Source organism: Astyanax mexicanus, chromosome 10 (assembly GCF_023375975.1).
Source record: "Astyanax mexicanus isolate ESR-SI-001 chromosome 10, AstMex3_surface, whole genome shotgun sequence".
NCBI lineage: Eukaryota > Metazoa > Chordata > Actinopteri > Characiformes > Acestrorhamphidae > Astyanax > Astyanax mexicanus.
Genome location: NC_064417.1, coordinates 10,415,641 through 10,438,438, shown reverse-complemented (window position 1 = coordinate 10,438,438; position 22,798 = coordinate 10,415,641). Strand labels below are relative to the sequence as shown.

The 22,798-nt window shown below is 38.6% G+C and overlaps 2 protein-coding genes across 3 annotated transcripts; one reads left to right on the top strand and one right to left on the bottom strand.

The window, feature by feature from the left end:
* The first annotated feature begins 10 nt into the window (after positions 1-10).
* zgc:110339 (SDR family oxidoreductase) lies at positions 11-9,249 on the top strand. Its single transcript, XM_022683946.2, has 6 exons — positions 11-378; positions 569-620; positions 2,533-2,720; positions 4,076-4,237; positions 7,303-7,413; positions 8,605-9,249. Exons 1-6 carry the CDS (start codon positions 232-234, stop codon positions 8,716-8,718), a joined length of 774 nt encoding a protein of 257 aa, XP_022539667.1. The 5' UTR covers positions 11-231; the 3' UTR covers positions 8,719-9,249.
* Positions 9,250-9,865: 616 nt separating this feature from the next.
* Positions 9,866-19,323, bottom strand: gal (galanin/GMAP prepropeptide). 2 transcript variants are annotated; one of them, XM_022683947.2, is made up of 7 exons: positions 18,465-19,323; positions 17,213-17,293; positions 16,157-16,211; positions 15,153-15,224; positions 13,233-13,313; positions 10,354-10,425; positions 9,866-10,102 (listed from the first exon to the last, which is right to left on the bottom strand). In XM_022683947.2, the coding sequence occupies exons 2-7, from the start codon at positions 17,291-17,293 to the stop codon at positions 10,041-10,043; spliced, it is 423 nt and encodes a 140-aa protein (XP_022539668.1). In that variant the 5' UTR covers positions 18,465-19,323; the 3' UTR covers positions 9,866-10,040. The 2 variants fall into 2 exon arrangements, with proteins under 2 accessions (XP_022539668.1, XP_022539670.1); XM_022683949.2 differs by lacking the exon at positions 15,153-15,224 and having other exon boundaries at positions 18,465-18,898.
* Between the last annotated feature and the right edge of the window lie 3,475 nt (positions 19,324-22,798).

The following is a 22,798-nucleotide window of genomic DNA, read 5'->3' as shown; positions in this document are numbered from 1 at the left end:
CCACAGTACTCCGCGACTTAAACAGGGTGTTAATGCAGAGAGTTATTTTCTCTCTGTGCCGTTTAGTTAAAACATGGTTTGGATCAAGGAATTAAAAAAAAGAGAGACAGAGAGTGTGTTATGAAATTAGCCACGCCCCCACAGCACCGTGTGCACTCTTTGTGTGTGTGTGTGTGAGAGTGAGCGCTTGATAGTAGAGGGAGAAGCTGTGCTGCAGGCTGGCTGTGGATCATGGCTCTGAACTTCAGTAATTGCGCCTCTGTGCTGATTACAGGGGCGAGCCGAGGCTTAGGGCTGCAGATGATTAAGCAGCTGGTCAGATCTGCAGAGAGACCGGGCAAGATCATCGCAACTGCACGGAACCCAGCTGCAGCTCAGGTGGGCTCATCTTTTACTTTCAGAACTGCTACATGTTTAATTACACGAGTTCAGAGTTTCAGATGATCCTGCAGATCTCACTCTCCTGTGTGCGGAAATCTGCTGCCTCCTCTGCATTCTGTTCCTCTGGTTCCTTAAAGCTGCTCTGCAGAAGGAAACCGTGTTAAGTTTAGTTTCTGTTGTTTTTCAGGAGCTGAGGCAGATTGCAGAGTCTCACACAGGCATTCATGTCATACCTTTAGGTGAGTTTTAATAATTGATTCTACTTGGTATAGTTTTACTGACATTGTAAGAAAATGAGTAAAAAAAGTGCAAGTCACTGTGTAGTCAACGTGAAATTTTGACTCAAAGTAAAGAACGGATATATATGTTGTCAAAAAGTGAAAAATAAAAAAAGGATAGTGTCTGTTACATAAATTCCTTTATGGGATTATGTTTAGTGTGCTAATGGTATTTTATTGATATTATATTTTTTTGGAATAACAGCTTGAATTTTTGACACAAAGTACACACAGGGTTGAGCTAATTTTGTGCCAAACATTTTTTTTTACACACAAGAAAAGTGCAAACAAAATATTATTAATTAAATCAAAAGGAAAAATGTGTATTCTAAAAAATACATAAATATATTTTTAAAAGATACTGGGTTACATTGATATTCTTTGCAGTTATTAGAAAATTATTTTAATTTGGATTTTGCCTACCTCTGCTTTTATGTGGGAGCTTTTTACACTTCTACTTAACTGAAGGGAGTAAAAAACTATATATAAAAACCATATAGCAATTATTCATAATGTTAATCTTAACTTTTAATGTAAAAAATAAGTTTTACAGATGCTTTGTGAAGGGGCGAGGCCGTTCCGCCATGTTTGGAAATTCATGAATGCTGGTATGGTGGGCGTGGCTAAACCCAGAGACAGGTTTCACTGTATCCGTCAGACTTAAATCAGAACCTATGTATGTACAAGGTCAACGCCTCCTTCTTAGCCCACCAGTGGAAACTGTTCCGAAACTTATAAACAAAAAATAAAGCAGAAGCAAAAGACTACAAAAACACAAAAATTAAGCAAATACTGAAAAAATACAAAGTAATAAAATAGCTTTCAAATATATATTTAATGTATTTATTTGTTTTATCATATTATACAAATATGAATCATTTTTAGTTTTAAAATTCTCTTTGCCGTTTTTACGATTCTGTGTAAAACTTTTGGTATCAAATTAACTCAATACTGAACACTGTTCAAGTCAAACTACATGACAAAACAGCCCACAATTTTTATTTGAGCTACATTCTCCTGTAAGAAGCAGTTTGCTTTGATGTTGTTGTACATAGATTTGGACAGCAGATGGCGCACAAATGCTTTCCAGCAGTGCGACATATATCGGGTCTCAATGAGTTTACGAACAGATGGCCGTACATTCTCCTCCAGTTCAAAGAATATTTAATAAGTCCTGGGGATCATCAAGAGGTTTTTTGTTCAGCAATGTTTTTTTGCCTTGGAACTCTCCCATGAATATCATTTTCGACCCGTCTCTTTCTTATTATTGAATCATTAACACTGACCTTAACTGAGGCAAGTGAGATCTGCAGTTCTTTAAATGTTCTGGTTTTCTTCGTGACCACCTGAATGAGTTGTCCATGCCCTTTTAGAAAAATATCAGTCGGCCGGTTACTCTTGGGAAGGTTCACCGGTGTTCCATGTTTTTTCCATTTGTGAATATTAGCCATCACTGTGGTCTGGTGAAATCTATCTAGCCTTAGAAATGAATTTTCAAAACTGATAGATGATCAACAACTTTTTCTCATTTGTTTTTGAATTTCAGACCACAGCATAATGTGTTGCTTTTTGAGATCTTTTAGCTGTTTCATGTTGAATCTGCTTTATTGAAATTGAACTAATCAAAAAGCTAGATTGGTTTAGATATTTTTTTCAATAATTAATAAAATCATTATCTTAGGTTATATTTACCTGATATTAAAGTTTGTTTGACAATCTTAAAATATAAGTATGACAGAATGAAAACAAAAAAAAACAAAAAATAAATAAATATATATATATATGTTTTCGCTACTGTTTATTTATTCACCCAAATAAGTTGTATTGCCTCATAAAAAACTAAATATAATTGAATATTAATATTTTCTTTCAGATGTGGTCAATGAGGCCAGTATTGACACTGCTGTCAAAGAAGTGGCCACCATAGTGGGTGCTGGTGGTCTCAACTGTTTAATTAATAACGCTGCAATCCACATCAATTCTGACCTAAACTCAGTGACCAGAGATGCCATGATGAAAACCTTCGAGAGCAACACTGTCGCTCCTCTGTTTGTGACCAAGGTAACTGACATTTGTATATATTAATTGTGCTGTCCATACACGGTAATACAAAATGTCCAGGAGTTCACCAGTCTGCGAAAAACGTATTAAAATTGTTCCTTGGTATAAAAATCACGAAGACTTTGGATAGCCAATTAACAGCACATAATATCATTAAAATGTTCAGACAAACTGGAGAAATCAATGTGCACAGAGACAAGGATTATTACCTGATGCTTTTGATCTTTGTGCCCTTATGCAACACTGAACACAGTTCACTGTGCAAATTACATTAGCAAGTAAAAGCTGAATCCTGCAAAGAAGTACACGTATCCTACATTGTACATGAATACCAAGGTGACGAATAAGGAACACCTAAGAAATCATGTAGTAAACATAAGTGTTAAACAAACTAAAATTCTCTGTGAAGCATTTAGGTGGCCTCTTATCTGGGCTGCTGTTACCTTGTGGTTTCTGAGGCTGGTAAGTCTGATTTGCAACAGAGGTAACTCTTGCTCTTGCTCTTTCCTGGGGTAGTCCTAATAACATCTAGTTTCATTATAATGTTTTTGAATGTCTCTCATTCCATAAAATATTTAGTTGAGTAGTTCTTGCCATAATATGGATTAGATCATTACACAAATAGAGCTTTTCGCTGTATACCAACCTCTTCACAACTTTACAACCGATGCTCCCAAACACATTAAGAAGCAAGAAATTTAAATAATTAACTCTTGACTAGTTCTGCACAGCTGTTCATTAAAAGCCATTCCAGGTTACTGTACCTCATAAAACTGACTAAGAAAATACCAAGATGTGCAAAGCTGTCATTTAAGCAGGAGGTGCTCCTTTAAGAATCTGATAATCTGGTTTGTTCACTCAATAATTCTACGTTGTTCTTAACAGTTTGGAAGACTTTAGTATTAATATGCAATCTTAAATAATGAAATCCCACTGAAGGTGAGTCCAACCTTTGACTGGTCATTGGGCCGAAGCTAATTTTAAATGGACTAAGGCAAAATTAATTAATAGAAATTATTTTTGAAAACCGAAAGCCATTTAGCTTATTAAAAGCTCACATTTTAGAAGCCTGCATCTCTGATGATATGAGGTTGCATTTAGTGCCTATGGTGTGCAGAATCCTACATCAAACAAGAATGGGACAACATTTCTCTCCCAAACCTCCAGCCATTGGTCTTCTCTCTTACCAGTCATTTTCAAACTTAAAACCAAAACTTGATTATTAAAAGCACAGTAGGTGAGGACTTCAGTAGTGTCTTGGACAGGCAAGGAAGTAAACAGATAATACAGATTATGCATAAACAGATGCTTTCTAGGTCTTTGTTTGGTGACACTGATATTGTTTTTTCTTTCAGGCATTTCTGCCACTGTTAAAGACCGCTGCAGTGGCTGGTGAAGGTGGAGGGATGGGGATTCACAAGTCAGCTGTGGTTAACATATCCTCTTCTTTAGGCTCCATCCAGCTCAATTGGGGCGAGGGAGCTTTCTTTAAAAGTTATGCTTACAGGGCCTCTAAGGTAAGGAGCAGCTGCACACTGGGTTAATACAGAATCTTTCCCACATACAGTGGTATGAAAAAGTTGCGCCCTTGATCATTTTCATGATTTTTCTTTATAAATCATTGGTTGTTCAGATCAACAATTTTAATTAAATATATCATATAGCAAATGAACACAGTGATATTTGAGAAGTGAATTGAAGTTTATAGGATTTACAGAAAGTGTGTAAACAAAACTAAGCAGGTGCATAAATTTGGGCACCCGAACAAAAAAATGACAGATATTTAAGAGATCCTCCTTTTTGGACCATTCTTCTTTACAAAACATCTCCAGTTCAGTAAGGTTTGAAGTTTCAAAGCATGGACAGCCCACATTATATCACACCACAGATATTCAATAATATTCAGGTCTGGGGACTGAGATGATCATTCCAGAATGTTGTACTTGTTTCTCTGCATGAATGCTTTAGTAGATTTTGAGCAGTGTTTAGTGTTTAGGGTCGTTGTCTTGTTGAAGTATCCAGTCTCAGTGCGACTTCAACTTTCCCACTGATTTTTAAACATTTTTCTCAAGATTCTGCTGATATTGACTAAAATCCATGCGACCCTCAACTTTAACAAGATTCCCAGTCTCTGCACTGATCACAGAGCCCCACAGCCTGATGAATCCACCACCAAATTTTACTGTGGGAAGCAAGTGTTGTTTTCTGAATGCTGTGTTCTTTTTCTGCCATGCATACTACATTCGGTACTTCCTATAAACATCATTTCACTTCTCAAATATCACTGTGTTTATATGATATATTTAACTAAAATCGCTGATCTGAATAAACAATGATCTATAAATAAAAATCATGAATATTCAGTGGTGTTCAAACTTTTTCATACAACTGTAATGTACAGGGAAGGAAAAGTATTTGATCTCTTGCTCATTGCTGAAGTTTGCCCACTGACATAGAAATTAATAGTCTAGTTTAGGGCTGCAGCTATCGATTATTTTAGTGATCGAGTACTCTACTGAAAAAAATAAGAGATTTCATAAAAATAAGAAATTTAATTTAATAATGAATGAACACTTGGTTTCATTTTTATATTCACAACAAACATTTCCACATTGCAAACACAATTAGAAATGAATAAAACACAAACTAGACATAAATGCCACAAGTAACAATTTAATAATTAATAATTTAAAAATTAAGTTAAATCATAGGGGCCTCACTTCCGCCTCACAGCAAGACGGCCTGGGTTCGATTCCCGGCTGGGGCAACCCGGGTCTTTCTGTGTGGAGTTTGCACGTTCTCCCCGTGTCTGCGTGGGTTTCCTCCGGGTGCTCCGGTTTCCTCCCACAGTCCAAAGACGGCACGTTAGGCTGATTGGATGTCAGACACAAATTGCCCCCTAGGTGTGAGTGTGTGAGTGCATGTGTCTGTTTGTCTGTCTGTGTCTGTCTGCCCTGCGATGGATTGGCGGCCTGTCCAGGGTGTATCCTGCCTTCTGCCCGATGCCTGCTGGGATAGGCTCCAGCACCCCCCCACGACCCTTAATGGATAAAGCGGTTGATAATGACTTGACTTGAAGTTAAATCATTTAAACTTAGGATTTCTTGTAAGTATTAAATATAGGGCATTAATCAATAATAAACGCATAAACATTGGCTTTATGTTATGCATCTTAGCTTCTCAACAGCAGAGACGGCAGATCTGCCATTGTTAGATAAGCTCGCTGCAATCAATCAGTGGAGTCTCCTTCTTGGATGTTTTTCGGAAATACCTGTGATACACTACTCAGATCTAATTCATTGACATAACTAAGACTAAATGACATAATACAGTTCACATCCGTGCATTCCGGCCAGAGTAACTTTAACATGTATTTATTTTTAAACTCCATAGCTCTGTGTTTACTGATTACATAAAGCCTGTATTAAGTCTAGACTTTGTTTCCATTGTAATAAACTAACCAGACATATTAGACAGTGTTAATAATAATCAGCGCTCCACAGCGCTGTTATTATGGTATTAAGGTACATTGATGTTAATCTCATTGATTTGTTTTGTTGTTGTTAAATTTATCTGCTCACCGCTCCAAAAACCTCCGCCCCCTCTACCTGCTTTCTGTGCATGGGTGACGTAATGCTAAGCGCAAAATTCTGTGCTCTGCGTTTTAAAATTAATTAAACGATTCCTCGAGGCACAGACAATTAATCGATCAATTTTTTAAATCGAGTAATCGTTTCACCCCTGGTCTAGTTTTAAGAGTAGGTTAATTTTTAGGATACATTTTTGTCCACTCCTCTTTGTACATCATCTCTAAATCATTCAAATTTTGAAGCTGTCGCTTGGCAACTCGGAGCTTCAGCTCCTGCTATAAGTTATCTATGGGATTAAGGTCTGGACACGCCATGACCTTAATGTGCTTTTTTTGGAGCCACTCCTTTGTTGCCTTGGCTGTATGTTTTGGGTCATTTGAGTCACTGTCAGCATTTCTCTTCTTCCAAACACAGAGCTTAATTTTTGTCTCACCAGACCACAGCACCTTCTCCCAATCGCTCTCAGAATCTTCCAGGTGTTAGAGGAACCTTGCAGGCACTGGAGGATTGTAATCCATTACTGTGTAATGTGTTACCAATTATTTTATTGGTGACTGTGGTCCCAGCTGGCTTGAGATCATTAACAAGTTATCTCCGTGTAGTTTTAACCTGATCTTTCACTTTTCTCATGATCAAGGATACCCCACGAGGTGAGATTTTGATGGAGCCCCAGATCGTCTTTAATACAGGTAACAAGTTAATTAGGAGTGTCTGACTGGTCTGTAGGAGCCAGAACTCTTAATGGTTGGTAGGAAGTTAAATACTTATTTCTCTCTGCAAAATGCAAATTATACAAGTAATTTTTTGGATTTTTTTTATATAGACTGGTTATGACCCTGTCAGTGGGCAAACTTACAAAATCAGCAAGGGACCAAATTTCCTTCATTGTAATAGTAACATCTAATATATACAATTTCATATTTTACCACAAACATTGTACACAAATGTTGGGCAGTAAAACTATGTATTTTTGCTGTATTGTTCCTGTAAAGTCTGGTCTGAACATGGTGACTCGATGCCTGGCGACTGACCTGGAGTCTGATGGAATTCTGTGCACCGTGCTTCATCCAGGCTGGGTTCGCACTGATATGGGAGGCCCTGATGTAAGCTTACAAAACACACACACACCATTCTTTGTGTTCTTAGTGTTCCCACAGCTCACCTCAGGTCTGTCAGGTTGTATGTGATTATTGGTCACATAAAGTAGTCAAACAACATAATCAGGCAGGCTTGCTTTTCTGGTTTGACAGACACACTGCACTACACCAATAAGAGTCCTTGGGCTACTAACTCGTATCTACCCTACCTGAGTAAGGTCATTTATATGTAAGAGCTCTAAATAAAATTCATAACCTTCTACCTAAAAACAAAATTATAAACATTTCCTAAACTATTCATAACTAACGCCGACCATAGCCTCTTCTGTAGTATTCTGTCCTGTTTTCAACTCACCAAGCTAAGCTAAGCTTAACTAAACTAAACCTAAAATTCACATGCAGTTCTACCACCAAACAAGGTGCAGTGTATCATAATCCTAATCCTGGAGTACCACTGTCCCTCATGTGTTAGAGTATACACTAATTTCAGCACACCTGATCCAACTAATTACTAAACTCTCTGAGGAGCCCTAGCTGAGGTGAACTGAGTTGCAGCAGTAAGTGTACAGCAGGGCAGTGCTACTCCAGGACTGGGACTGAGAACCACTGGCCCCGTCCACACGAAAACGGCATTTTAGGTTCGGGAAAATTGAGCTTTGCGAAAATGCCTTCCAGCGGAGCCGTGTGGACAGGGTAAACAGTTTTCTGAAACATTTACATTAAACAGTAAGTCTAAAAACATGTCTGTCTTTCTCTACAATAGCTTAGCTTGCTCAGAATGAGCCTGAAACCTGCCTTGATTGTGTTTTGTGGTATTTTTAACTGCAGACAAAAACCTGTTGTTTTTTTGAATATACAGATTTGTGTGGACCAGGCCTTAATGTATTTTCTCCAGCACTGAAAAAACAATAAATAAAAATGCAGGAAACCCAAGGTCTGGCCATATCCACGTACCACTTGTTCTTTGATAATTGAGATTGCTGTCAAGCACATTGTCATTGCACATGAGTCTGAGAGGTTGTGTATTTTGCAGGGCATGTGACTATAATGCATACCCTCTGTTCTGTGCTTTGTAGGAAACAAAAATGTATTATTTAAGTCTTCAGAATGAGTCTATATGTACACATGTATAACTAAGTAGAATATTATACTTTGTTTAACCCCAGATCCAAAAAAACTTTATTTTTTCCTCTGCAGGCTCCTTTAAGTGCAGAAGAGAGCATTTCGTCTTTGTTGTCCATCATTTCTGGACTGACTGACAAGGACCACGGGGAATTTTTGGATTACACTGGAAAAAAAATACCATGGTGATCCCAACTTTGTCTAAATTCACAAAATGTGTGGGTGTTCACATCAAGGACAGCTATTGCTACTGGCCTATAAATTATCTGCATTAAGTCGTTATTCTTCCTGATACAAACATCAGTCTGTAAATGGTGTGACAAATACAATATAGCCATAGCTCTAAAACTACTTGGCCAAAGTTATGTATGTTTCTGCTCCATAAGACCTCTTAAAGCATCTCACTCCTCTGTGAGCATCAGAGATGCTTGGGCACCTATGACCCTGTTCTGCCTTACTGCATAACAGGAACACTCCAAAAATATGCAGCCTGATGGGGGAGGTTTTGTGCTCAAATAGACCTCAGTGGCTTTAATGTTGTGGCTGATAGAATTCTAATTTTAAAAGGGATATAGTTATGATTGGATTGAGTCTCGAATGTTTGGTCTAATCTGTTATATTATCTATATACAAGTCTCTGTTTATATACTTAATTATTACCTGCATATTACAGATCTGTCCTTATTTTGCAATGATGCATTAAAGTCAGTGTAAAACTGAGCTTCTCCTCCTTTTGTATGTTAGGCTATGAGCTGAGACCCCGATAAGTGGGGATAGGGGTAGGTAAGAGGAGGTAAAAACCTCATATTATTGGTTCATATTATTTTACCCTTTCTCCTGGTACACAGTGACTGCATCAAAAAAAAAACAATTTTTTGAAGACTAAAGAAGTCTTTAAGAATTTGGTTAAGCTCATCTGGTGAATGATGATTAATATGGGAAGAAATATGGTCAAAAAGGTAAGGTTGGGTTACAGAGTTGAAAGTCGGTGTGTGTGTGTGTGTGTGTGTGTGTGTGTGCACAAACACGTGCACTTGTACTATAGATGTGTGTGGGTGTGTGTAAAAATGCACCGTCGTGTTCTGGATAATCATAATGCCAAACGACCACCAGTGAGCTATGGCCAGATTGGATAATTAATTATTCATATATAAAACCTGCATGTGAGACAGAATAATAATACACAAATGAGTAAGCTAGGGATGGGTAAGAATATCAGAAGCCAAGCAAAAGGAGTAGAGCTGTAAACATATTCTTCGATGCATGCGTCATCTCATTAAAAGATATCGAAAGTGAACGTATAAGTGTAATATAATACAATCAGAGTCAGTCAAAAGCCATTTACAACTTTTATTTGTGACACGTTCTTCAATCAACCATTCAAGTTACCGTTCAGCTTTTGTCTTGAAAGAGAAGCAAAAGATACAGTGAAAGACTAAGGACAAAGTGGCATTCATTCAGAAGATTATAGTGTTCGGACGGCAGAGGTCAGAGAAATGTGAGGTTTTGAGTTAAGGCTGACTCAGCTCCTCTGATGTGAGGGAAGAAGGCAGATTATCCAGGGCTCCCACTTCTGCAGAAACAAAAATATAGGATAAAGCATTTATCCATCTGCTTCATTGACTGATTGACATGATTGTGCATGTACAGATCTCTTTGAAAGGTTCTCAAAGGGGCGTACAATTTGCTTTAACAGCAGTGGTCTAAAAGTTAATTACACTCCTCCTACATCTCTAAAAGGAGGCCAGACGTGGAAAAACTCCCAATTCCTACATAATGATGCTTTAATGTGAGCTTAATAAAAAGATTCTGCATCACACTCACCTTTCAACCTAAGGTATGTTAGGAAGTCTATAATGGTGTGGATGGTGTCTTCGTCTGTTATCCTCAGAGCTCCTGAGAACATAAAGAGGATCACATTCACTACATCTTTTACTCATAGTGCTGGACGATATGGCCAAAATTTATATCACGATATATTCCATAATTTCGGTCGATACGATATAATTTCGATATCGACATAAATATTTTGAAGGCCTAAGAAAAACTTAAGTCTTTAAAGCCTCCTTTCACAAAAACTATATAATACTTTAGAAATAAAAAATGGTCAAAATAAACCAATGATCACTTTTAATCACTTATAGCAAAATAAAAACATGACATCTCTGTCAAACACAAGCCTATAACCTATATACAGTACAAGCCAAAGGTTTGGACACACCTTCTTATTCAATGCGTCATGAAATGAAAGAGTCATTAAAATAAAGAAAACGCATTGAATAAGAAGGTATGTCCAAACTTTTGGCCTGTACTGTACATATTACCAATATAAATAACTTTACATTTACAACAGAGGCAAAGCTTCTTATTCTTCCGTAAACAAATTTAACAGATCAAAACAAAAGTGCTTCAACCAGGATAAGGAAAAAAAGCCTTTATATACATAAAAGGAACATGATATCACAGTCAAATAAGCAAACCTGTAGGCTTTTATAACTATAAATAACTTAGATATAACATAAACTACAAAAGTGTTTCAGCCAGAATAAAGAAATTTAGGAGATTCTAAAAGGAGATTTTAGATGCTGACCGGAGCGCGGCCGAGTTTCAGCGCGAGAGATTTTAGATGCTGACCGGAGCGCGGCCGAGTTTCAGCGTGAGAGATTTCAGTGCAAGTTTCAGCGCGAGAGGTTTTAGATGCTGACCGGAGCGCGGCCGAGTTTCAGCGCGAGAGATTTTAGATACTGACCGGACCGCGGCCGAGCTTCAGCGCGAGAGATTTCAGCGCGAGAGGTTTTAGATGCTGACCGGAGCGCGGCCGAGTTTCAGCGCGAGAGATTTTAGATGCTGACCGGAGCGCGGCCGAGTTTCAGCGCGAGAGATTTTAGATGCTGACCGGAGCGCGGCCGAGTTTCAGCGCGAGAGATTTTAGATGCTGACCGGACCGCGGCCGAGCTTCAGCGCGAGAGATTTCAGCGCGAGTTTCAGCGCGAGAGATTTTAGATGCTGACCGGAGCGCGGCCGAGTTTCAGCGCGAGAGATTTTAGATGCTGACCGGAGCGCTGACCGGAGCGCGGCCGAGTTTCAGCGCGAGAGGTTTTAGATGCTGACCGGAGCGCGGCCGAGTTTCAGCGCGAGAGATTTTAGATGCTGACCGGAGCGCTGACCGGAGCGCGGCCGAGTTTCAGCGCGAGAGATTTTAGATGCTGACCGGAGCGCTGACCGGAGCGCGGCCGAGTTTCAGCGCGAGAGATTTTAGATGCTGACCGGAGCGCGGCCGAGCTTCAGCGCGAGAGATTTCAGCGCGAGTTTCAGCGCGAGAGGTTTTAGATGCTGACCGGAGCGCGGCCGAGTTTCAGCGCGAGAGATTTCAGCGCGAGAGGTTTTAGATGCTGACCAGAGCGCGGCCGAGCTTCAGCGCGAGAGATTTCAGCGCGAGTTTCAGCGCGAGAGGTTTTAGATGCTGACCGGAGCGCGGCCGAGTTTCAGCGCGAGAGATTTCAGCGCGAGAGGTTTTAGATGCTGACCGGAGCGCGGCCGAGTTTCAGCGCGAGAGATTTTAGATGCTGACCGGACCGCGGCCGAGCTTCAGCGCGAGAGATTTCAGCGCGAGAGGTTTTAGATGCTGACCGGAGCGCTGACCGGAGCGCGGCCGAGTTTCAGCGCGAGAGATTTTAGATGCTGACCGGAGCGCGGCCGAGCTTCAGCGCGAGAGATTTTCAGTGCGAGAGATTTCAGCACGAGAGATTTTCAGCGCGAGTTTCAGCGCGAGAGATTTTAGGGGCCGAAGGGAGCGCAGCTGAGCCGTGTTTCTGTAAATAATACATATCGATATGACACAAAAATGATATCACCGTTATTGAAACATTTCTTATCGCGATAAATACCGTTATCGAATTATTGTCCAGGCCTATTTACTCGGTTTAATATTTTCGTTTTAATTATTGGCAAATGCATGCAATATGGGTAGAAGAAGTTTCATGTATGAATATGCTCAGAGTGACCTACTGTGTTTTAAAATGTTCTAAAAGCTTTCTTGAAAAATTACAGCTTTAATTAGTCAGAATGGTTGTCATGTCTGTTGCTGAAGCAGGAAATGGTTCACAGTTTTTTAATTTTTTGATGTTATGTAAAAATTAATGGACTCCGGCTCACATACTTATACTACAGGCTAACAGGCTACAAAGCATAGACCAGACAAACATTACAGTGTTTCCTCTTTTTATCTAAATGTTGAAGAAACAATTATAAATCAGATTAATTTTAGTGAAAATGTTCTAGGTTTCCTTAAAATGCAAACAAACAACTGACTTAAAGATATTAAAACATAAATATTTGATTAAACGTGGAAAACCTCACGCACCCACTCACATTTAGCAGCCTGATGATGTTCCACAAGGGAGAGCTTTTGTACTCAAAAGCTGTCAGTGCTACACATCAATAAATCTGTCTATAATGTTACATTCAGTAAAAATAAAAACTGTTTCTAAAAAGTGTGGACAAATGTGAAATCTAAGTCCCATATATAGAATTTGTTTACATTCAGAATTTTGACATAGTGAGTAACTTTGGCCAACTTGGATTCAATTCATTGGCTGGACAAGCCCACCCTACAACATCAACAAGAGTTTCTGGGTGAACTACTCATTTTGCATTCCACCTGTATACCGTGTGTGTGTGTGTGTGTGTGTGTGTGTACCTACCTGATTTGAAGTCGTCCTCCATGTCCCTTTTTCCTGCTAGGCCATGTTTGTCGCTGAGCGGCCGGTGACTGTCAATGGCATCTGATCACAAAGCACAACCACAAATAATCCAGTTTATCTGCACAAACACGTGTTAAAACACACACACACACACACACACACACACACAAACACTCAAAAACACGCATTACAGCCCTTTGTGACATAACAGGAGCTGTGACTTGGCACCCACTTGGGAACCCACTGAGGTGCATCATCCTAAATGTGTGTGCACCTGCTCTGGGCAGAAGAGCAACCTGCAGGGCTTCAGTCATGGAATTGCTTTTAGTTTGCTTGTCACCAGTTTTTGCAGATACACAGAGGCAGAGGAGCGCAGAGTTCAGACAAAGAGAGGGAGCAACCTGAGGAAAGGCAGGTAGATACGATGGTGGGATCTCACAACACGGCCAAAAACAGACACACACAGGCAAAGGAAAGCTGGAGGAGGTAGGACTTGTTTCCTGAAGAGCTGCTTAAACACACTCACACACAAACACACACCGGGCTGTAAAGGCCTTAGGTTTCTGCACTATTAGGGACTTTAAGCAGCAACAGAAACCAAACATAAAAATTTAATAATTTCTGTAATTAATTTCTGACTTCTGTTGTTTTTGTGTGAGTATTTTATTTACATTATTACTACAATTAGTTTAGCTCAAAGGGGTTTAACTTAAAACATTAAAAAAAGTTCTATATAGATCTACAGCAATTCAACAAAACAAAAAATGGTTCTTTACTCTGACTGAATATCTGTTTGAACCTTTTTTTTCTTTAAACTAAAACACTAGTTAATTTAGTCATGTTTTATTTCACAGCAAAGGCTCTGATCTGCTGTGTGGTTTAGACACAATAATGCAGCTTAATTAGGTCACTGATTAAAGTCCTTTTTATGCACTGTTTATGTATAAAACAACATATTAGATTTTATGATAATTTAATCACTTTCATTATTATTGTTATGGAGATGTAGCTACCCTGTATGTTAACTTATTTGTTTAAAGAAATAGTTTGTTGAGAAATGAAGTTTACAGGGATGCACCGATATGCGAATTCTGTGCCAATATTGGTATTGTTGATGTGTGTATCTGTGGTTGGAGATACACTTACATTTCTAAAGTGTACCTGGATCAGATTTACAGAGAAGTAATACATTTATTACTTGAGGTTACAAATGCAGTAAAAAAAGTAAATTGCAGGTATTTTAGTGCATTATTACCTAAACACTGTTCTTTTGAGATCAGCGAACACACACCAGCTTCAGGCATTGCACAAATCATTAGTTTTTAAGCAACTATCTGCTAATAGACATAATTCCGATATGCCAGTGCATCCCCAAAACTGACCCAAATTCCTTCCTTACTCCAGATGTAGTCAGTCAGCCAAGATCTTTAGTTTTACACTGAAACTACAAGGCTAATGTAGCTAATGACATCTGAACCACATCTATATCAGAAACCTGATATACAGAGATTACTAGGGTTAATTGATATACAGAGATTACTAGGGTTAATTGATATACAGAGATTACTAGGGTTAATTGATATACAGAGATTACTTCAGAGAATGTCATGATTTAAGGCAGTTATCAACAAGCTAGTGCCTGTGTGCAACAGTATTCACTGCTTGTTAACTACATTTGCCTTGTAGCCCCAGTGCAAAAGCTAAAAAAGAATCTAACTTTAGACATGTCATTTGAAGTAAAGGTAAGATTGTTCTTTTGATTTTCTTTCCCAAACTATTTTGTGTCCCTCAAGTTGTACATCTCCTCCAATACAGAGGTTTTTATTTGCTGGCTATCTGCTGACAGTACAAACACACAGAGCAGTACAGCACAGAGCAATTCCCTGTGTTGACGTGAGCAGCCTGCAGGAGCTATCTTACATTCACCAAGCAGCTCTTCTCTCCCCCTTGCACTGGGAGCATCCTTTATCTGTATAAGATGATCAATACGACCTGAAACACACGGATGAGGGAATTTTACCTGAGCTTACACAACTACTCCACACAGGAACACCCTGTGAAAACCACTCTATTGTGTTTTAATATCTTATCACAAACTATTATCTTAAATATTGTCTTGATATTTACTACAGTACAAAGACAGAAGTATTGGAACACACCTCTTAATCACTATAGTGCATAAAACTCTGCTGACAGGGACCAACACATTTAATAACATGGGATGTTATTAAATCTCCTATAGGTGTCCCAATACTTTTGTCCATGCAGTGTATTTTGGGACTGCTCTCAGAATATAATCAGATTAAACACTTTGGCAAAAAAAAAACATTCATTGATCAAACTGATCAATTTCTTCAGAAGAAATGCTAGGATAGTACATGCTCAAATATTAGTTTGCCAAAATCAAGTGAAATGCTATGCAAACTGTTTTTAATAATTCAGTAAAATGGACAGACATTAAACTAAAGCTACATTATTGTATTCATGATGTGTAGTGGTATTTAAACAGGAGCACAGCATGTGGAGTGATACCACACAATGTGCCGAGGTGAAAGTAGTTCTGGTTACTCAAGAGTTCAGCTCTGTTCAGAAGTACGTGTAAGTAAGTCAAACTGTGTTCTAAACCTCATCTATTTACCAAACTAATAAAGATCTGTAGGAGTCCTAACATACAGGTTTAAAAAAAAAAAAATTATTATTAACTTATTTTATTATGTTCTTGAAGCAATCTCAAAAATGCTTAATCATTTTTAATCAATTTGTTACTACATTTCCTCCGTTATTTTTAAACACGTCAAAAATATTTAATAATTAGTAAACAAATGGAGTACAGGAACTGATAACTGACCTGACTAACTGTTAATATAATGTAGAAAACCAGGCAGGTGAGTGTGAGTGCGTGAGAGAGAAAGAAAGAGACTTACGCGGGCCCAGCAGGTATCCAGCACTGTTCAGCGTCCAGCCGCGCTTTTCTTTTGCCTGGGGTGGAGGAAGGAGGTGGCACTTACGGGTCAGTACATATTACTTAAAGAACAGTTCAAACCAGAGTTACCAAACCAGGTATTATTTATTATACTGTTTTTACTCTAACACCCACATTCAACCACACAGGCAACCACTTAAACACATCAACACTCTATATGAGGTTAAAATGTGTCTCTCATAACAGGAAAAACAAAACGAGTAGAGGATTTAATAGACAGATAAATGGACACTTTAAATCATACACGCAGATAAATAAATCATTAAAGCATTAGGTTCTAATGGATGCATTAGAGCAGGAAAACACAAAAAAGGTACAGATCAGAGGTGAATACAGAGGCAGAACTAGAATACAGATATACACAGTTATAGAAATGAAGAGACAGATAATTAGACAGAAGCATCTGCACCACCTCTTTCTCTATTTACACCATATAGAAAAAATCACCTCCTCATTAACTGTTTCTTGTGAAATTAAGGGTTAAAAAAGTTAGTCCTGCAGTAACTGTTTCTACTCTCATGGAAACTCTGTCTACCTGGAGCATTGCTGTGAGGATTTGATTGCAGTCAGTGACAAGAGCAAAATGAGGTTAACATGTTGGATGATCATAACCCTAACTTCCCAAATCATCCCAAAAGTACTGGATGGAGCAACACCATCAACATAGTTCTACTGCTACACCTCTCAATACAGATTCATTATTATCTGCTCCAGAGGATCCTGTTCGATTGGCAATTGCAATCTACAGAGTGTATTTGCACATCTAAGTCAGAAATGGGTGCACATTCATGTAGCTGAACACAATTAATGAAAGAGATGTCCACAAACATTTGATTATTTATTTGTCTTTCTGAATATCCACTTCAATTTCCCTAAGAAAATTTAGTAGCAGCATACTTTCCTTGTAATATTGAAAAGAAAGTAGTGCTGCTTAAAGCCTTACTTATTGTAAAAATGATAAACAATGCTTTTAAATAAAAATGAATATTATACTTACCGCGATCACCATGCCCAGAGTCTCTGAGAGGACAGCACACAGAATGAGGGACACACAGACTACACCAACACACTTCTGCATCTGCAAAGCAGCAAATAACACTCTCATTTTTTTTTTTTATTTTACTGTCTCAAATGAATCTTACTGTGTGTAAATAGTGACATCTTTTGTGAAAGTAAATCAAATTATCAGGAAAAGTAATCATTTCCAGTAAATTAAGTCATTTCCTTCACAATATAAGGTACAATATTTTGGTTAAAACTAAAACAGTCAGGAAATTAGTCACTACTTTAAGACACGTGTCAAAATAAGTTAAAATGTCAAATATTTCGAGATACCCATAAGAAATATTTGACTTCAAGATTTTAGGAATATTTGATTAAACAAAAAAATAATTTTGATAGATGTCATTAATTCAGTATACCAAGTAAAGTATTTGGTAAATGGTTTATTCGTTAAGGGTATAAAGCTGATATTTTGAGGAAATGCAATTATTTAAAAAATATCATTACCCTTCATCAAAGTAGGAATGATTATTTTATAGAAAATCACATTTTGTAGAAATAAGTAATTCTAAGACACTAATTCAGAATGTTATAATCATGATATGTAACTTTGATTAATATGGCAAGAAAATGTTCATTTTAGGTACTGAGGATTTTCAACAGAGAAGTATTATATAAAAAAACGTCTTATTTTGAGAAACAATTTTTGTAGATATTTCAGAAGTCCAGAATCTCAAAAATGCTTAATCATTTTTTAATAAATTTGTTACTACATTCCCTACGTTCTGTTTTACACGGCAAAAAGAGAAACTGTCAAATTATTTAATAATTTGTGAACAAATGGAGTAGAGGAACTAATAACTGACCTGACTGACTGTTAATATAATGTAGAAAACTGGACAGGTGAATGTTAATTTATGGCAAGAAAATGTTAATTTTGATAGTTGCCAATAATGTAAGAAAACTATTTTCATTTTTAGATGTTTTATATATATATTTTTATAGTTTTATTATATTATATTATTTTAGATTTTTTATTTAAAAATCCAAATATACATAATATATATTTTTTGCATTTAAAAAATAGAGTATTTAAAGAAATTGGAAATTTGAAATTCTAAGGCATATTTTTTAAGAAACATCATTTTATGTCAAGGCAAAAGGTAGCAATAAAACAAACTGCTGCTAGAAACAGAAACTCAAAAACAGAAGAGTTAAAGGAGAGAAAGAAAGGAAGGTGAACTCACCCTGAGTGTTTTTAGCTGCTTGTTTGGAGAATAGCTCGGTGTGTGTGTGTGTGTGTGAGAGAGAGAGAGAGAGCGAGAGCCTGTGCCCTGGGTGGAAGAGTGTGAGCAGCTCCTCTGCTCCGCTGCCTTTATGCGGCTCTTCACGGCTCTACGTCAGCAGACGGAGTCTGAAAGTAAATTAGTGATGATCCTGACTTCATATTCACCTGCACACGACCCAGCTGACTCACCACAGCCTAATGCAGGATAATGTACTGTAAACAGCGTGTTCTCCATCATCCTAAACACATTCTTCTCTTTACGCTGCGGAGTAAATACTTCACATTTGTTCTACAGCAATGCGCACAATGGTGTGCAACCCTGGTCAAACTCCATATACAGTTTTCTTTCTTTTTATGAATTTTGTTTTAACAATTTTACTATGGAAGACATTAAAGCTATACAGTAACACGTGGAATTATTTTGTTAACAAAAAGTGTTATACAAACCAAAAGATGTTTTATCATTTAGCTTCTTCTTAGTAGCAATAAGCTTTGATGACAGATTTGATATTTCTTGATATTTTCTCAATGGCTTCATGAAGTAGAGTCATCTGGAATAATGTTTTCAGCGTCTTGAAGGAGTTCCTGGAAGTGCTGAACAATAGTTGCTGCTTTTCCTTCACACTGTGCTCCAGCTCATCCCAAATCATCATCTTAATTGTGTTTATGTCAGAAAATGGTGGAGAACAAAAACTTTTTTTGTAATTTCTTATGTATTAATCTTTAATATTAATCTACAAAGTAGAAAATACATTAAATAAAAAAACTGGTACTGTATAGTTAATGTGAAAATTAAACTACTAAAATAACTACTTTTTTATATTTACTTTAGCACTTAATGCCCACCTATACAGCCTACAGCAGTTTAGCCCTACCCATTCACCCTTTAGCAGTTTAGCCCTACCCATTCACTCTTTAGCACTTTAACCCCACCCATTCACAGCAGTTTAGCCCTACCCATTCACTCTTTAGCACTTTAACCCCACCCATTCACAGCAGTTTAGCCCTACCCATTCACTCTTTAGCACTTTAACCCCACCCATTCACAGCAGTTTAGCCCTACCCATTCACTCTTTAGCACTTTAACCCCACCCATTCACAGCAGTTTAGCCCTACCCATTCACCCTTTAGCACTTTAACCCCACCCATTCACAGCAGTTTAGCCCTACCCATTCACTCTAGCAGTTTAACCCCACCCATTCACAGCAGTTTAGCCCTACCCATTCACTCTAGCAGTTTAACCCCACCCATTCACAGCAGTTTAGCCCTACCCATTTACCCTTTAGCACTTTAACCCCACCCATTCACAGCAGTTTAGCCCTACCCATTCACTCTTTAGCACTTTAACCCCACCCATTCACAGCAGTTTAGCCCTACCCATTCACTCTAGCAGTTTAACCCCACCCATTCACAGCAGTTTAGCCCTACCCATCACTCTTTAGCACTTTAACCCCACCCATTCACAGCAGTTAAGCCCTACCCATTCAACCTACATCAGTTTAATCCCACCCATTAACCCGTCAGCACTTTAACCCAACCCATTTAACCTCCAGCAGTTTAGCCACACCCATTTACTCTTTAGCAGTTCAGTCCCACCCATTAACCCTTCGACACTTTAACTCAACCCATTTAACCTACAGCAGTTTAGTCCCACCCATTCACGGTTTAATGGTTTAGTCCCACCCAATAACCCTTCAGCATTTTAGCCCCACCCATTCACCCTTTAATGGTTTATCCCCACCCATTTACCCATTAATGGTTTATCCCCACCCTTTCACCCTTCAGCAGTTTAGTCCCACCCATTAACCCTTCAGCACTTTAACTCAACCCATTTAACCTACAGCAGTTTAGTCTCACCATTAACACATTAGCACTTAAGCCCCACACATTACGTTTTCAGCAGTTAAACCCAGATGTTCTGAATTTTTGTCTCATAAATTTAGCTTATAGCAGTTAAGCTCCACCCATTCACAGGTAAATGTAAGACATGGGCTCTTCAGCAGTATAAACGGACCCTAGTGGCAGTAAGTCATGTAATAAAGTAAAGACTACAGACTTTTGAAGACAGGCTTTAATGCTGTCACTATGGAAGAGAGCAGTATAACCACTCACTTTAAATAATAGTCATATTTAAAGTCTATACGTTTAACTCTAATGCAGATGTGTTCCTTTTGTTCCTTAGACTGGTGGACGACCCCTGCTGCCAAATATCTGACCCAATGGAGCATCGAAAACAAAAGGGAAATGGCAGGCTCTCGCAACACCATGAATATGCCAGTAAATAAGCAGGATGACAAACAGGAGACCGCAGAACAGAAGCACAGCAGACAGAAGATCCCAGGCTGTTCTGGCAGCTCTGCAGGTAGAGCTGTGCTTTGGTTGATCTTTTTTCCCATGCAGCTCCAGGGCAGTGTGCAGGGGGGCGCTCTCTGTCTGCACCACAGCCTCCCTTTTCTCACACAGGCCGGAGGTGAAACCTGAGCAGTCTGCGCTGTGGGATTCCTGACCATGCTGAGGGACAGCAGGGGATGCTCTGGAACAGCTCCAGGTTCCAGGATGGTCCTGAGTCGTGCTGCTTGTTTAAAACACAGAAATAAGCTATTAATAGTTATGAATGACGTGAAGCAGATTTTAGCGGATAATTCAATGTTTTAAACAGTCCACAGAGTAACAGTGGCGTTTGGTGTGAAATGGTTCATTGTAGAAATTTAGATTTCTTTGAAGGAAACCAGGCACTATGACTACAGCACAAATATAACCATTTTATTTACTATCCAAATCCACCAGTAAACATACACATTTCTATGGGTGGGTCTATTTTTTGTTTTCACAAAACAAAGCCATGCAGCATATATTGAAGGCATTTTACAAAAAACATGTTTTGTAGGTACTAATACACAGTAAATATGGAGTTGGATCATTTGATATATATCTTTTAATAAAAAATATCCAGTGGCCAGCTTAATCAAGAACATATCCATGTTGATGCTAGATGCAAGAGGTGGCGGACTGATCCAAATGTCTTCAAGATCGATACCAACGCTGGTATTGATATTGAGCAATACTCTGTAAAAAGATCCATACTCAAAAGATTTTTCTCTGTCACACGCACAGACTTCTGCGCACGCAGATTCATTAAAGTCTACTCTCTGTCTGTAAGAGTAGAAACAAGAGACAGAGCGCAGCGCACCCTCCCCCCCTCTGTCTTTTGTTGTTGCAGGTGCGTCACGTGGCTAAGCAGAGCCAGCCAAACAGCCATGCAGGTAGGCTCAGCATGCCCCGCCCACTCAGCGCTCTCCTCATCCACACGTTACAGTATAGAGAGAGACACAACCAGAGTTTTTAAATATATTTTTTAAACTCTGTGTATTTAAGAAAAAAACAGAGTTGTACTTATTTTTCATTGATTTTCCTGAGAACAATTCTATTTAAAAAAAGAAAGAAAGAACTAGAAAAGATGTCTAGTGAGGGAAGAATTTGTATTGCATTTTTGTATTGTGGTTTCTCCTTTTCTTTCTCAAAATAGATTTCCTAAAACTTAATATTAGCTGATTTCTGGTTAAATCCAGTCTGAAGTAGCTTCTGCTGTGAACCCTGTAGCTACGGTAGCTATGGATACCCAGCAGTTCAGCATGGTATTAGACGTTGTTTACAGCTGTTTGGGACCAGTTGTGGGGACACCACATAGCTATAGCTACATTAGCTAGGTTAGCTGAGCTATGCATCCACTGCCTTTCAAAGAAGAGGAGCTGTGTCTGTGTTTAAAGGAGCTAAATATAATAAACCCTCTGTGGAGGGAAACTCTGTTCTGAAGCTCAGGTGAAGTGGACACTCTGGTGCTGTTGTGAGGCTGTGGGAAATCATATTAGCTAAAGAGCTAATTTACAATTGCAGGAGTACGGTAATGTGTACCAGGTAAACCTGACAAGTCACCAAATGGTACTAAATAGTAAAAGCAGAGGTATGGACGATTGGGTGGGTCTTTAAAATGTAGCTCTTTTAATCACAGGTGCAGCTCCTCCTCTGTGGAAGGTGGTGGATGGAAGTTAAATGGCACTCCTCAACACTGAGATCTTTCAGTGTTGTGTTCTCTTCTTCTAACTACTGTGACTCCTCTAACTAACTGATCATTTAATTTAGCTAATTTTTATTATTACTGTGCTTTTAATCTTTTTTAATCTGCAGCACCGGACATTCCAACACAAAGTAAACAAACATGGCCCCCTCCTTGTTGTTGCACACAAAAGGTTGGACACAAAGCAGCTCAGCACTGGGTTGAAGTTAAACTGCTTG